Here is a 17240-nt window from a genome sequence, read left to right as displayed (position 1 = left end):
TGCTTACTTTTGATTACAGGATTTGTGAAAACTTATCATTGTGTTCTCATTTTTCATAGTTTAAAATAATGTTTTTTCCTAGAAAAAGTATTGTCCATGCTGCTAACTGAATTACATATTTGTAAAATTTTAAAACTGTTTTTTTCCCAGCGTACTGTCGTATATGATTTAGCCATTTTACAATCTGTTTTTTATTTTTTTTTTAGGGTGTCCCAAAATCAAGTAGGACAGCACTTTACCTTTGTGCTTACAGACATTGAAAGTAAACAAAAGTTTGGATTTTGCCGGTTAACATCAGGAGGCAAAATCTGCCTCTGTATTGTAAGGTGAGTGAGTATAAGAAAAACTGGAGTTTCTTACTCCATGGACTTGTTATTTTTAGGGTTATATTTTGTTGTGCTTTAAAATGCATAAAGACTTTTTTAATAGATCGAAAATCTTCTAAATGATGATGTATACTCACATACCAGTGTGTTTCCTTTGTCCATAATAATATTAACAATTAATTTTTGACAAAGGAATAAGTTAAATGATTTTTATGAAATTGAACCTAGGGATAAAATAAATATTCCTACGTAAATAATAGGAAAGATCTGCTTTAAACAGATATTTGAGAATATTATGTAGCTTTTCTGGCTTGAAATGTTATGTGTGTGCTAATATTTTTTTTAATGAAACAAACGATACAGATGTTTCAAGTAGTTCAATTTTGTTACTAGTTGTATTAATTCTGATGTGATATTCCAGAGCTAATCAGTTGGAATTCTTGAGTCCTGAAGATCATTGCATCACAGCATCGTTTCTATCTGTGTTCCTTTGTGCATGCATAATTTTCACCAAAAAAAAGTTAAAATATCAAACGTTTTGTTGATCAAAACATTTTGAAAAATTTTGATTCAGAAATAACAAAACATTTTGTTTCAGCATTTTCACATAAAAACATTTTGATATTCTTGAATCAAAATGTTTTAATTTGATTTGTTGTACTGACCTGAGATGTGTCCTTTCATGTTAGTTTGACATTAAATTGCATTTCCGTGTGATGGTGTATCGTCTTCTGGGCTGTGTAGTTTGGGTGCCTGATGCCGCCATTCTCTCCTGTGGTCTGAGCTCCTTGGCTGGACTACACCTGGTATAAGGCACCTGCAGATAGGTGATTCTTATGCTGCACCATGCTGCTTGGTTAGAGGAGAGACTGCATTGCATCATAGGAGATGTAGTTCTTGTACCAAATATTTCAAACTGACCAATGCTAAATATTTTGTTTTGGTTTTCCTTATGGAAAATAAAAACAAAAAGGCCAGTCAAAATTTTTTCATGGGAAATTTTAATTTTACAGAAACTTCATTTTCCATTGAAAAATCATTCTGACTGAAAATTCCTGACAAGTTTTATCTAGCAGCTCTAAAGCTGACAAAACCTAGAGAACAAGAATGCAGCAAACTACTTAATTAAAGTAGCAAAACAAACATCTTCCACTTTAAAAAGGAGCCTGGCTGCTTGTAAAACCAACTAGGAAAAAACTGGAGGAACCAGTCTAGCTGCAGTGTAAGACAAGGACAGGAAATAGAAGGCTCTCAAAATGGGAGGCAGCTGCAGTACTGGAGCCATTAACCACAGACAAATGGGAAAGGAGCCAGGAGCTGCCAGTGGGGGAAGAGTATCCTGAAGAACAGTGGGGAAGAAGTGGATAGCCTGTGAAGAGCTGTGAAGAGTTCGGAAGTAGAGGATCAGAAGCTGGACAGTTCATCTAGAGCAGTGCTTTTCAAACTTTTTTTCTGGGGACCCAGTTGAAGAATATTGTTGATGCCCACAACCAAATGGAGCCAGGGATGAGGGGTTTGGAGTGTGGGAGGGGCTCAGGGCTGGGGCAGAGGGTTAGGGTGCAGGGGTGAGGGCTGTGGGAGGGGGCCCGGGAATATGGGGTTCAGGGTGTGGGAGGGGGCTCGGGGCTGGGGCAAGGGGTTGGGGTGTGACAGGAGGTCAGGGCTCTGGGCTGGGGGTGCAGGCTCTGGGGTGGAGCCGGGGATGGGAGGTTTGGGGTGCAGGAAGGGGTTCTGGGTTTGGGGGACTCAGGGCTGGGGCAGTGGGTTTGGGTGCAGGAGGGAGTCAGGGCTCTGGGCTGGGGGTGCAGGCTCGGGGGGGGGGCGGGGGGTGGGGGGTTTGGGATGCAGGAAGGGGTTCCATGTTTGTGGGTGGGCTCAGGGCTGCAGTAGGGGATTGGGGCACAGGGTTGGGGCACGGACTTACCTCTGGTGGCTCCTGGTCAGTGGTGCAGCCGGGGTGCAGAGGCAGGCTTCCCGGCTGTCCTGGCACCATGGACTGCGCTGCACCCCAGAAACGGCCAGCAGCAGGTCCAACTCCTAGGCAGAGGTGCGCAAGTGGTTTTCTGCAACTCTTGCCCGCAGGCACCGCCCCCTGCTCCCATTGGCCGGTTGCCGGCCAATGGGAGTGCAGAGCCAGTGCTTAGGGTGGGGGCAGCGCGTGGGACCGCGTGGCTCCCCTGTCTAGAAGCCGGACCCGCTGCTGTCCACTTCCGGGGCACAGCACGGTGTCGGAGCAGGTTGGCACTCGCCTGCCTGAGCTGGGCAGCACTGCCAACGGGTCTTTTAACAACCTGGTTGGTGGTGCTGACCAGAGCAAGGCGACCCAGTGCCTGAAATGCTGCGACCCAGTACTGGGTCTCGACCCATGATATGAAAAACACTGGTCTAGAGGAGCTGGTGAAGGGCATCAGGAGGTTAGGTGACATGTGCTAGGGAAAAGGCCTAGCACTATGTATAGGGGAGATGGGCATAAGTAGGCCGGATACAAAGGGAGAAAGTGAACTGGCAGCAGAGAAGTTTTTAGAAAGAGCATTTTTGTTGTTGCTGAAAATGCCCAGTCAAATCTTTACTAGGATATTCAGCAGCCTCTAATGTAATGACATGGCTTTGCAGGCAGGGTTTTTGGAGTGATTAAAAAAATCAATATATTAATGAGAAACTGTCTGGTGTTCACTTTTTGCTTTGTCCAAACTAGTGAATAAGGAACTGGGTATGACTGTGGAAGTCTGTATTTTCTCATGTATATTAATTGGCTTTCTTATAGTAATGATGATAACTATTTAATAAAAACACTTGAAAAATAAATCCATCTTGGCTTTTGTGGAGCATGAGGATACTAAACCATTTTCATTGTTATACCTTTTGCTGGTATGTCTTGTTTAGGCTCAGGGAAAATTTATTCCTGTGCTTTAGCTCAGTGGTTCTCAACCAGGGGTACATGTATCCCTGGGGTACGTAGAGGTCTTCCAAGGGGTACATCAGCTCATCTAGATATTTGCTTAGTTGTACAACAGGCTGCATAAAAAGCACTAGCGAAGTCAGTACAAACTAAAATTTCATACAGACAATGACTTATATATACTGAAATGTAAGTACAATATTTATATTCCAATTGATTTATTTGATAATTATATGGTAAAAATGAGAAAGTAAGCAATTTTTCAGTACTAGTGTGCTGTGATATTTCTGTATTTTATGTCTGATTTTGTAAGCAAATAGTTTTGAAGTGAGGTGTAACTTGGGGGTATGCAAGACAAATCAGACTTCTGAAAGGGGTACAGTAGTCTGGAAAGACTGAGAATGACTACTTTAGCTCACTCCCTTTGCTCACAACCCTGTCTTTCCACGTCAGACAAAGAAATAACATTTTCTACTTGTTCTTCTAACTTTGTCTGACTTATCTCTAATGTTATAACAGTAAATGCTTCATCAGTTCCACACACTCAAGTGCTAATGTTAAAATACTGTAAGTGACAGTCTTTCTGTCTACTTAAAAAAAAGTATTAGAGCCAGATCCTAAGCTGGTATAAATTGGCATAGCTCTACTGTAGTCAGTGGAACCTACATTGATATACATCAGCTGAGGATCTGGCTGATGGTCTGCTACTTTGTAGAAATAACTAATGAAATGAAAAGTGGCAAGCTATAATTTTTCACTGCATCATAATAAAAACATTGCCTTTATTGCTTCTGTTGTGACAATTTCAAATTTACCATGCACTGCTGAATGCATAGTTGTACCAGCTTTTATAAATCTGTACTTCTGGATTGGTAAAATATTAATCTTTAACTCGAGGAGGAGGGTGTGAGAAAAAATCGTTAACTCTGAGTACAAGGAAGACTTTTCAGGAGTAGAATGCTGCCAAAAAGATCATGCTGTTACTTTGTAACACATTAAATCTTTATCTCGAACAGGATGAGTATTGTTTTTCCATTGTTTTCTTTGTACAAATGGAGTAAAATATAAAAGCATCAAGTACTGTAAGGTGATTGTATTAAGTAGTCCTTAATACCGAAAATGTGCAGTTCACAAATATGAGATTTCGTTTTCTTTAGCAGCTGACTGTATGAGATTGCATTGAAACTTTGCTGATAGAATGTATGTGTCTGTATTTCTGATAGATACATATTCAGATCCAATGTGGTCTATACTGTGCATCCGAAATTCATTAGCAGTGAGCAAATGTGTTAGTATTCACACACAGATTTGTGCTAGAATTGCATCTGAGTATCCCCAGTGTATGCGTTTTTTATTTTAAAGATTGACCACATACAAAGAAAATCTTAAATTGATGCATGTTCTTGTACAAAAGGTTAATTTTTGATTGCAAGAACATTACCTGTTACTTTAAGGATTGCTTCGGATTGTTTCCTGTAGCTTTAATAAAGGCAAATTGGGGGAAGGTCGAGGGTTAGAAGATGGAGAGAGCCCCATTTAGCAAACTGAAATGGTAACTGTGATGGGTTCCCCCCTGGATGCCACTTGGAACAGGGATACCACTGAGCCCACCTGACCCACCAGCCTGGGTTCCCTTTACACTGTACTGCTGTGCAGTCTGCTGAGCCCTCCCTCAGGCTTCAGACTGCACTTTACCAGCACACATACAGGTAGGGACACACCCAGATGCAGGTTCACACAGATGCTGTGATCGGCTCTGCATGGGAAGGCTCAGCTAAGGAACTGCCCAGTACTCAAGTGCACACCCCCTCTAGAAGGTAAACCCAAAATTATACTGTCTTGTGCTGCACAGAGATCTGTAGAGCATAAGCTCATGAAATTCACCCCCTCCCTCAATGTGGAGAGGAATATTCACAGCTTTCTGCCCCACAGTTATGATTTCCACACACTGGTTTTAGACAAAACAAGTTTATTAACTACAAAAGATAGATTTTAGGTGATTATAAGGGATAGCAAACAGATCAAAGCAGATTACCTAGCAAATACAACAAACACACAATCTAAGCGTAATATACTAAAGAAATTGGATATGTGTAGCAAATTCTCACCCTTAATGTTGTTTTAGCCAGATTGCAGAGATTCTTGAAGGCAAGCTACACTTGTTGCAGCTTAAAACTCCAGTTATTCCTTTCACAGGCTAGACAACCGTCTAGTCTGGGTTCAGCCCTTTCCCCCCAGTTCAGTCTTTTTGTTTCTCAGGTGTTTCCAGCAGTCCTGTTTCTTGGGCGGGGAGTCATTGAAGAATGAACCACGATGATGTCACTCCTCTGCCTTAAATAGCTTTTTAATATGTCAGGAATCCTTTGTCTCCCAGTTTGACTCCCACCCCCATCAGTGGAAAAACACTAGCATTATGACGGAGTCCAGTACCAGGTGATTTGGTCACATGTCCCTGTAGGGCCACCGCAGCCATGACTCAGAGGCTGTTTGCAGTGTCCACAGGAAGTCTTCCTGGTGAGATCTTAGAATCTTCAAAGACCTATTGTTCTCCATAATGGCCTGCCATCTAGACTGATTGCATTCTGCCTAGTGGGCATTACCCAGGTGTAAACACGTTTGTAATAGATGCATAGACAATATTCCTAACTTCAGATACAAAAATGGTACATGCGTATAAATAGGATAATCATATTCAATAAATCATAACCTTTTCAATGATATGTTAAAGCACATATCTTGCATAAAACACATCATAGTTATGCCCTAATCATATCATAACAATATCTCTATGAAGAATATGGGGCGTAATGCCATGGTAACATGTAACTAAATTCAGTACAGCCTGTGAAGATTGTATGGGGAAGCAGGAGCAGGCCAAACAGAAAGGAGAGAAGAAAGTAAAGAGATTGGGTGAGTTGTTGAGTGGGCAGGTGGGAAGCAGAACAAAAGCAGGCATCCTTCCACCTGTAGCTTCCTTTTATGGATGGCACCTTGCTATGTCCTAGCCAGTCCCAGACCTCTGAAGTAATAGGATTTGATCAAAGGCAGTCCTGCTGAGGTAAACATGATGTCATTGGGTGGCGGTTTTCAGCTGGCTGTAAAATACTGCCCATCTCGTAGTTAATGGGTTCACTTTTCTTGTAGTTTCTTCTTCACTTGAAACTTTAATATGAGGAAACCAGTTTTGACATTGTAGCCACAGGAGAATAAATACCACAAGATGTACTCTTCTTCTACTCATGAAATGCTTACAGTAATAAAAGAAGGGGAAGAAAAATGCAGACTGTGCATGTAGGTGTATACAGGGAGAATTGTCTCTAAATTAGAATGTTTTTTTCAAAGTTTTCTATAAGGTAGCAGCTAGTGTAAGTGTATTTTGTTTATGTTGACACAATGAAAAAAAAATAACCCAATATATAGATTTAACACCTTTTAATTTTAAAGAAAGAGACATTGATCCAATGTACCTTAAATGATTCTGATTCCAGCTACCAAACCCAAAGCCCATTACAAATAAGTGGGAAACCAACCATATAGTGAATCCAGAAAAAAAGAAATCTGTTGGATTCCCCTCCATTAGTTGTGCATGATTCTTTGCAGGACTCTTTAAGACTGCTTTGTGAAGCTCACAATGTAGAATCCTGCTGTGTGCGTGGTCCCCTCCAAACTTTTCAGCTAACATGCCCTTTAGTATATAAGCACAATGGGATGCTCCTTCAAAGTATTTTTTTAATATACCCTGTTGTGCCTATGTGCTAGATTGGGTCTTTTTTATATGAATAATGGCAAATGTTTGCAAATTCAGATTTGATTGGTATCCTATAATATGTTTGTAAATTTTAAGTATTCTTCTGTTATGGGGGGAAGTGTGATTCTTTTATATTTTATTACTAAATATTTTGATAATATTTAGAAAAAACATATACTATAGATATTGAGCAATACTAAATTAATGTTGTATTGTCTACAACTAAATTGTTTGAATAGAAAGGCCAACTATTACAGCTGTGATTCATTTTGTTAAAATCTTGCAACTGCTGACTGCTTCTAATGCTGACCTTATGTACGCTGAGAAATGCAAGACATCATTAAAAATTTTCTGCCTTAGATTTGATTAATGAAATTTTATGACTGTAAAATTGTCACCTACATTTCCAAATGAAATGCTCTAATAAGGAAGACAGGTTTATATGGTAAGCCTTTGTAGTTCTTCAACTCAGACCATGCTTGAAGCTTTCTCACTCTTCCTTTAGGCAAATCCCTTAGAAGCAGAATGTTTCAATTTTACACATTTTGTGTCAATTTTCCAGACAGAAAACTAGCCCCTAGACATTAGACATTTAGCTACGGAAAGGCGGTTTCCTTAGTTTTATTTGATTACTAGAAGTTAGATTCCTGCTGATAGTTCAGGACTGTTAGTGGTTACCTGACTATTTGACAGAAAACATTTCCTTTCCTTTATTTAACCTTTGACTCATGGATGTAAAAGTTTTATCAGAGCTATTGTAGAAACATAAGTGAGGTGGAAGTCTACTTACTGTGACAAAGATGATGCATGACTTTGAATAAAAGTCTGAGCTCCTGCCTTGTTGCTACTTTGGATTAGCAGAAAATGCTAAATACACTTTTTTGAAAGATCTTGAAAGATCTTGTGGTAGTGGTTTTTTCATTACAGTGATTGGCACATTTGTAGAAAAAAATCTCCTGGATTTTAAAAGCCTAAAATTTTCATTTTCATGATCTATGTTGCAGAAGTTGTGTTATAGGATTTTTTCTTTTCATTCCAAGAAAAGTTTATCGTAGCACCTTATACACCAGTGAATGCAGAGATTATCAAGTTTTCCATATCTGCTTTTCAGAAGCTTATACATAGTAAACTCTTCAGGGCAGAGACCATGAGTAAAATTGTCCAAAATGATTTAGGAGCTGAAGTCCTATTTTTCAAAGGTAATTTAGACATTTAGAAACTCACATCTCATTGCAAATCAATGAGATTTAGGCTCCCAAGAGTCTGAGGGCTTGTCTGCTTGGTGGGGAATTGCGCACCGTGGGGGTGTGATTCCTAAAGTGCACAAATGTGGTGTACATTAGTTGGTCTGTGTAGATGCATGCACCAACAGGGTCTTCATGGACCGATTAATGCGCAACACATGAGTACACTTTAGAAATCACTCCCCCATAGCATGCGTTAGCGCACCCTGAGTCACCTCTGAAGGGACTTAGCAGCCTAAGTCACTCAGGTACTTATGAAAACTCCATCCCATATCTTCCTTTGTGTTTCTAAAGTGGCTACCACAATGGGGCTTCAATCCTTTTGTTGTTATTATAAGGCAGTGAAATAATAATATAATAAATTGATCTTGCATATTGGTATTAGTTCAAACTTGGGTAGCAAGTTCTTCCTTATTTAGAGACTTATTTTTTTACCTGCACTCAAAATAAATCAGTTTGGCAGTTTTGAGTCCATATTTATTTTTTAATAAAAGCGTTAAGGCCCTTTTTCTATCAAAATTGTAATGAGCTTTGGTTGAGTTATTTTCTTGAGAGGGGTTGAGTAGCTTCTTCCCTCCACAACACTTTTATGCTTATAGGTCTGATGCATAAACACAATAGCACTGTATCAAAAATCTACATATTACTGAATAAAAATATAGGGCCCGAATCCTGCAAATACTTTCACGAGTAATCCTGTTCAGATCAATGAGATTATTCATGGGAATAAGTGTTTGAAAGCTCAGGCCTTGATATTAGGCTGCCATTGCTCTACAAGAGCCTCTATTGTCCAGTGACAAATAATACTGTATCACATATCTTTTAAAGTAATTTTTAAACACTTATAGTAGTGTCTGTAAGTTTGAAACTGACAGATTTTCTCACTGATATTTTTTCTGTTGTGTACACATACTGACTTGTTTTTGCAGTGTTGCATGTATGAATGTAGCGCTGCTTTTACATATATTTTCTTTTCTTTTTCAATATCAAGAAAAATAGCATTTAAGCATTTGTTTTAAGAATAAAACTCTCATATATTTACTAGCACTTATTAGCCAAATACAGACACACACAAAAATATTCAGGAGGTCCAGTTACCTTCTTTCCACTCTTTGCAGTGTACTGTTGGAGTATTGTAAAGAAAGTAAAGTTAAAAATCTGGGCAGAAACACAGGACTTAATTTACACTATTGGATACCTAAAAAAAAGATTTACTTAAAAAATATAGACTACCACTCTGAGTTTTTTTTAAATTAATTTTATGCTGTCAGGATGATGTGTATATATTGTTCTTTTCTTTTTCTGCAACTGTGTGAGTTAAGATTTGCTTCCCTTGCTTTTTTGGTTATAAGTGGCATGTTTAAAATTATTTTAACCTAATTTTCTATGATTTTAAGTTTTTAAGCTGAAGGTAATTATTGTTTTAGTATTCCAGCTATGAAGTAAAAGGCTTTCAACTACAGCATTTAAAACGTATTCAACTACTAAAATTTCCTTCACTTTATTTTTTATAATTCAAGTTTTTGTTAGCATCTAGAATGTGGGCATATAAAATCAGTGTATTTTTTCTTAAAGGAAGAAATATTTGGGGCACTAGAAGTACAGTAAGTATGCCTGCTTATAAGGAAGGAAAACCTCCCTTAGCTGTGTGCTAAGCATCACTAGTTTCAGAATATGAATATGACCTTTCTCTCTGCATCTGTTTTAATATTGTATCAATTTTAGTTTTTGTAGTAAGTGGGAGCTAAGTTCATAGACTGTTAGAGATAAATATAAGCATTATGTGAGATTAAAATGGGAACACTTGTTTTTGCAGTGTACTCTTGATAATGAAAAATGAAGGCTCAGAAGTCAAGGGACGTATATTTTAGAGCAGGGGTACGCAACCTATGGAACGCGTGCCGATGGCGGCACATGAGCTGATTTTCAGTGGCACTCACACTGCCCAGGTCCTGGCCACCAGTCTGGGGGGCTCTGCATTTTAATTTAATTTTAAATGAAGCTTCTCAAACATTTTAAAAACCTTATTTGCTTTATATACAACAATAGTTTAGTTATATATTATAGACTTATAGAACGAGACCTTCTAAAAACGTTAACAGGTTTTACTGGCATGCGAAAACTTAAATTAGAGTGAATAAACGAAGACTCGGCACACCACTTCTGAAAGGTTGCTGACCCCTGTTTTAGAGCTTTGTGTTTTCTACTGAAAAGAGAAACATAGTAGGAAAAAATACCGTAGTACTGCTGCTGAGATATTGCTACATGGCACAACACAGGAAAATTGATGGATAATCTAAACAAACCCTCTGTGACCAGTATGAAAAATGATTCTGTAATTTATAAATTGTATGATGGTTTTATAGATAAATACTTAGAGCAAAACACCAATCTACATCACTGTATTAGACTGAGAAAGTCACTTTTTATTTGCTCTACAGTACGGTGTTTGATTTGCATTGGGTTTTGTAGTTAACACTTTCCCCACTTTCCCATATATTTTACATTTCAGCCACCCAATAAACTCTACTATTAACATATTTCCAAAAGATAACAGGAAACATAATCTATCACGAAGAAACTTCCGGAAGCAATCATTTTGTGGAATTTTCTAGTCAGTGTTTCACCATAACACACAACACTCACATCTATAGCACTGCGTGCTCTTTAGTTAGGGGTAATGAAGTACACTGAATAATTACATCCTAGGGTATTGAAGAGCAAATACTATAATCAAGTTACGCAATAAAGTCACACTTTAACTACCATAAATAATACCAGGTAGCATAAATGTCTGTTAAAGCATTAGGATATGGACTCAGATGTAGTTAACAGACGGCACAATGTGCATTAAAGCCTTTTAAAGAAGGCTAACTGTCTAGAGTGTGCTTGTAGCAGCTTTCAGGAAACAGGCTGCTTCAGCCCAATCTCTGCTGACTTGCGGACTCCCTGCAGGAGCCTAAAGCCTGTAGCAGCTTTCAGAAAGACATCTGTTTTAGTGAGAGCTACAGTCACATATTGGGCAGGACATTTGAAGTCATCACAGTTTGGGGAGGTGTCTGTCTCTTCAGACAGAAGCAGATTCTTGAAATCTTTATTTTTATTTTTTATCATATCAAAATTTCCAATATTTTAAACCTTACCCATCAGCTATAAAAAAAAAAAAAATAGCAGTTCAAATTTGTCAACTCTCTTGGAGAGAAGACCAGTCTCTCTCTGAATTTCACAGAACTGGGATTATCTACTCTTGTGAATTAGCTAGGGTGCAGAAATATATTTCCCAAAAGCTGCATCAGGGTAAAATATTTTCATTCAGAGTCAAAGCTAGTCAGCCTCAGCTGAAATAATGAGAGAAGTTAACACATTGCCACTTGTTTTCATGAGCATATTGATATATGAACAGCTGAAATAGCTAAGTAGTTTCAAACTCTGCCATTTTAAAGATACAGTAGAACCTCAGAGTTACGAACACCTTGGGAATGGAGGTTGTTTGTAACTCTGAAATGTTCATAACTCTTAATAAAACGTTAAGGTTGTTCTTTCAAAAGATTATAACTGAACATTGTCTTAATACAGCATTGAAACTTTACTATGCAGAAGAAATAATGTTGTTTATACATGAAACAAGCATGGAAACAGTTTCCTTACCTTGTCAAATCTATTTTTTTAAACTTTCCCTTTATTTTTTTTAGTGGTGTATGTTAAACACAGTACTGTATGCTATTTGCCTTTTTTTTTTCTTTTTCTTTTTTTTTCTGCTGCCTGATTTTGTACTTCCGGTTCCAAATGAGATGTGTGTTTGGTCAGTTCATAACTCTGAGGTTCTACTGTATGCTAGATACACTTGGTACAGAACTACCATCAGTCAGTTTACTCCACTTCTTAAAAAACAGTTCAAATTTTAAAACCCTGAGTTTGATAAAATTGCTATGTGGGAGAGAGGTGATGTTTGCCACATACATTTAAAAATCTCTTTAAATAGGAAAAATTTCAAAATAAATGCTCACTTTTGCATGCTTGCCTCTGAAAATTTGCCTATTATTGATCCTTTTTTGGGTTATATCCTTTCATAAATAAATGTTAGAATTATGAAACTAGGCAGTTTAAAATCAGATGGCATAGATGTCATATTTTATGTGTATTGTATAGTCATACTTTCAGAATAGTGTGTGCTTTTTAAAAAAACAAACAAATAAATAATGGTGAGCTATTTGGAACTTGCATAATATGCCAAATGGAAGATATTGGTTATTCTGTCTCCACTTGTGGAAACAATCAACCCCTCACAACCCTCCATTAATTTATTCTTACAGACATGTCTGGTTAGACACATGGAAAACATAGGATGGGCTTTTAGATTCTGTGGAAAGATTTCTGGTGGTCAAAGATTAGATTTTAAATCCTGAAACTCCTTGGAGTAAAATCCCTGGATAAAAGGTCAGTCAGAATCAATGAAGTTGTTCTGAGGTAGATAAATTGAACACCTTACAGTTTCCTCTGGGTCTCACCTGACCCATGGATCATGAATTGTCATTCTGCAGAAGTGAAGATACAGACATGCCATTTATTTCCTTCTGCTGGTCCCCTATCTTGGTGCATTTTTCTGCACCTCCTCTTTGACATGGAATAACTTCCTATTTCCAATTCTCCAAGCAAACCATCCTTTCCTTTATCCCTCCAAAAGCCTCTTATATTTAAACCCTGCCAACAGGAAGTGAATGCAAAATAATATTTAAGAAAAAAAAAAACATTGCAAGTTAGCTCTGGCTTTCAGTGTAGCCCATCTCCTTTATGTCTGCCTTCTACAATTTAAGCTCCATGAGGCAGGGACTGTTTTTATACTTGTCTTATGCAGCTTCAAGTACTCTATAGGCACGTAGCTAATACTAATAATGTTGTTTATTTCCATGGCTTAGTAATCTTCATCTTGGATTTCTCTTACAGTATTTAGTAGTGTGCTGCAAAGGCAGTAAAATCAGATGCTATTTCATCCCTTTTGAACACAGCTATTATTATTTTTAATAAAACATTCTCCATAAGATGTGGGAAAATAGATTAGAAGATAACATTGATTTGCAGACTATAACTTTAGTAATGGGCTATTCCCAAACATACAAAGACAGTAAAGGAAAACTGAATCAGGCAAAAGAGGAATTACTGTAAGAACCAACAGTGAAGTAACTATAAGAATAGCAAACTAAATTACTTTATATTTGGGACATGATGATTGTTTACATTACAAACTAAAATAATAAATGTATACCATTCCCTGCCTTGAAAACTGGAGATTCTCTTTCTTCAGCCTGGCCAGCTATTCACTTGGCTTGATCAACTGAATTTTTATGAAAAAACCTTAACTCTTCAGTCCACTCACTGGACAAGACTGGCTTCCACACCAACCCAGGACTCCATGCAAACTACCTTAACAGGTTTCCCTTTCCTCTGAGGAAAAGCTTCTAGAATCTGCATCATGGGAGTTTTCTTTGGCAATTGACATGCAGCTAGCATAATACTCTCTGATACATATCTTTAAACTTCACAAATATATCCAAAACACGTATTGATGTTAAAAAATACTGTGAAATACTGCATTTATAATATGCTGCTGTACAATGTGCATCTGTGGGTTTTCATGTGATAAAATTACATGACAATATTTTGCTAATGAAATAATGTTCAGTTTTTAAAAAAAGACTTCCTCCCAAAGCTTTTAAACTAATTATAGAATTTGTAGTATTCAATTGGCAGTATTCTAGTGGTACCATTATATTTGTGATGAAATACTAAAACAGAAGAAAATGTACATAGCCTGTACATATGTAATTTATCTTGGTATTGTTTTGGGTAGTAATGGTAAGATTTACTAAACTTAAATTGTGTGCATGAAAAATGATTTTTGAAAGTTTTTTTACATTTGAAAAGAATTAATGTCCAGTCATTAGTGATGTCAGAGATAAAAGCCCACCATCTGGAAACATAACTTTGCTGATGCAAAGTTACTGATGTGTGTAAGGACTGGAAGGATTGGGACCACCTTTGTTATCTGATAATTACTTTGAGGTCTGAGAGTGCCGCATGCATACGGACTGCAGACTTGGGTTTGAAGATTATTCAATATTATTTATGTTCAGATATTTGTATATGTAAATGACTAATATTTGTACATGAACATGGCTTCTAAAGTCTATATGTAGAGATTATTTTGCAGAGAGACCAATATTTATTTGACATATTTTTGAATTTATAATAGTGCTTTAAAGACCCAATCTTGCATGGGGTAGTGTGTGTGGAGGGGCAGTTGTGTCCACAGAAGGCCCCAGAGACTAAATGGGGGTTCCATACAGTTATGGCAGTCTGCTCATGAACTACACAATATAGGACTGGGGTCTAAGGCAAATCTATTTTCATAAAAACAAATCACCTGAGTGCATGGAACTACAACCACTAAGCACATGATGATTTACATTTATATTAATTCAGGAATGTTTAAAATGCTTTTGGTCTTAAAATATAGTTAGAAAAATCAAACAGTTTTGAGATCTTTCTTCACTTTTTGTCTGTATGCTTGTCTGTCTTACTGTATAACCAGAAATGGCTTACCTAAGTGTTGAAATCTAAGCATTAATAGTACTGCTGAACTGGATGTTAAAAAGTATAGTTTTGTATAATAAGCACAACTTTAAGAAATGTAATTATTATGCTTCCTGGAAATACTATACTGTCATAAATAAAAAAAATATGCAAGTTAGCATTTGCTCAAAATGTTTATGATGGAAGTATGAGTAAAGTTAATTTGCAATAAATATTATGGAAAACTGGAAAATAGGCAATAATTTTCTTAATATATTTGATAAAAATAATAATATACATATTTATATTTTACAGTTACCTGCCATGGTTTGAGGTATACTACAAGTTGTTAAATACTCTGGCAGATTATTTGGCTAAAGAACAGGTACTTTTAGATATTTGTTTATTTCTAATAAAATATTTTACTTGAAATTAATCGTAATAATTTTAAATCCTACAAAACTGTTTCATACTGTCTGCATGTTTGAACAATGTATTTAAAATTTGCAACAAAATAAAAAATGTATGCATTTTAATTTTGCTAAGTGGCCAGGAAGTTTGACATATCCCAATGTTATTAAAAAAAATTTGGATATGCTGCTGCAACTATTACGTGGATGTCATGTATTAATTTTAAAAAGCTGCTGAGAACATACTACAGCGAAGTGTCAGAGTCCTTCTGTAAACAAATCCTGGGCTAAGTGTGAGCAGAGTGTCAAGCCACTGGAGAACTCCATGACATGTTGATTGTTAACCAGATAGTTCCTGAGATTTGGGGTTTATCAGATAGAAACACTTTTTCTGAACTGCATTAGATTTGATGTACTACTTTGCCCTTCATATTAACTAAAAACTACTTCATCATACTGTCATCTTGACTAGAAGGGGGAAACTGCTTGCAGCACTCAGTGAAGAATCATGATAGTTTAGTTTGCATATTCATGAGCAATTAGATATATTCACAGGATTGCGCAGGAAAGAAAATACTGGCATCTGTCTTTATTAAAAGTATTAAAGATATACTTTCCTGCTTCAAGTATCTTGGTATACTAAATGTAATTTTTAAAAAAGAAAAAGGTTAGCCATATGCTGTTGGCTGCAGATGCTGAGATTGCAAGAATATATGTGCAATAATTATACCTATCGGAAACAGGTTAAAGAAAACAATAACATTTTATATATAAAGAAAATATAATAGCCCAGTTGCATTAACTTAAGTAAAACAGAATGTAATGGTCACTGAAGTCCCATTGTTAGCACATTAAATCATATTAAAAATTTTTTTTGTCTTAATCTTACTATTTAATTGTAATAGGGCTTTTTATTGAGGTCATGCTTGAATGACAAGGCTCATGCAGGGCAAGGCCTGTCTTTACCTTTGGGTCTTTCCCAGTGCTTGTTGGCACTAAACAAATAAATAGTAGTTCAATGTATAGCTGACGAAGCTACAACTTTATTATAGTATATGTTAAAGAACTCTACGCTTTAGTGGGCCATAAGTTCTTTCTGGCACTGTACAAAGTGGAAGTATTTGATTTGGTGTGCTGCCTCGTCCCCCGTCTCTTGGACTAATAAATCTATCAGAGAGCTCTTTGTTGTCTCCCTGACCCAGTCAAAGATCTAAACCTAAGGCCTTATTTGCTAATACCTGAGTAACTCCACCCATCTTTGCATAGAGAGATGACAGCCCTCTTCAGACAAATTGGATAAGTTTATATGAAAGTTAAATGTACAATTCTGCTGACATGTTGACCCTTTCTCCACATTTAGCTTGAGCTCATTAGCCGAACTATTTTATAATATTTCAAGCTGTTGTGCTTTGCCTGTTCAATTTAGGACCGAATTTATGAATATAAAAATCATGATCTAGGTTCCATTATCATTCCTAAATACAATTCCATTTTGGAAACCAGGTTGTGACACCCTAAACAGATCCAGTAACAAAAAACACATTTGAGTTGTGTTTCCACAGCAGCTTTATATGACATCTGTATGCATTCACATGTACTGCTCCGCCTAATTATGTTTGCGTTAATGCATTTTGGGAAATTCAGAGGTGCTATCTCATAGTCTCAGTAGGGGTTAAAGTGCCTGTAGGACATATACATTGAGTGCAACAAGCAATCCAAAGGGAAATGCATCCTGTGATGTCCTATTATATGTAGAGGTAGGAGGAAAGAAGACCCAGTCAGCTCAGTAACACAAATGTGATTAGGGAGTCTTGTCTTTGAAGCAACGTAAGTATAATGACCTGGACAGGTCACAGAAAGACAACCATGTGGCAGCCTAGGCACATTAACTGCCATGGTTGTTAAACTTGTGCTAACCATGTTGTGTACAGATCCAAGCCATATGTAGAGTACACCATATCTTTGCTTGATTATAAATTCAGTTAAATGTTGTACAGAGAGGTCCCAAGGCTAATACAATTTTAGAAAGGTGTTGTCAGGCCA

At 37.1% G+C, this 17240-nt stretch overlaps 1 protein-coding gene across 2 annotated transcripts in view; it reads left to right on the top strand.

The window, feature by feature from the left end:
• The window catches only part of DENND1B (DENN domain containing 1B), a 247123-nt gene that overhangs the window by 110160 nt on the left and 119723 nt on the right, over nucleotides 1–17240 (top strand). For both annotated transcript variants that reach the window (XM_034778352.1, XM_034778353.1), the window contains exons 5-6: nucleotides 207–326; nucleotides 15103–15172. In XM_034778352.1, the coding sequence (XP_034634243.1) occupies nucleotides 207–326; nucleotides 15103–15172 (190 nt within the window). The remainder of the gene's footprint in view (nucleotides 1–206; nucleotides 327–15102; nucleotides 15173–17240) is intronic.

Source organism: Trachemys scripta, chromosome 8, assembly GCF_013100865.1.
Source record: "Trachemys scripta elegans isolate TJP31775 chromosome 8, CAS_Tse_1.0, whole genome shotgun sequence".
Taxonomy (NCBI): domain Eukaryota; kingdom Metazoa; phylum Chordata; order Testudines; family Emydidae; genus Trachemys; species Trachemys scripta.
Note: the sequence above shows the minus strand (reverse complement) of the source record. Positions and strands in the feature narration are given on the sequence as shown.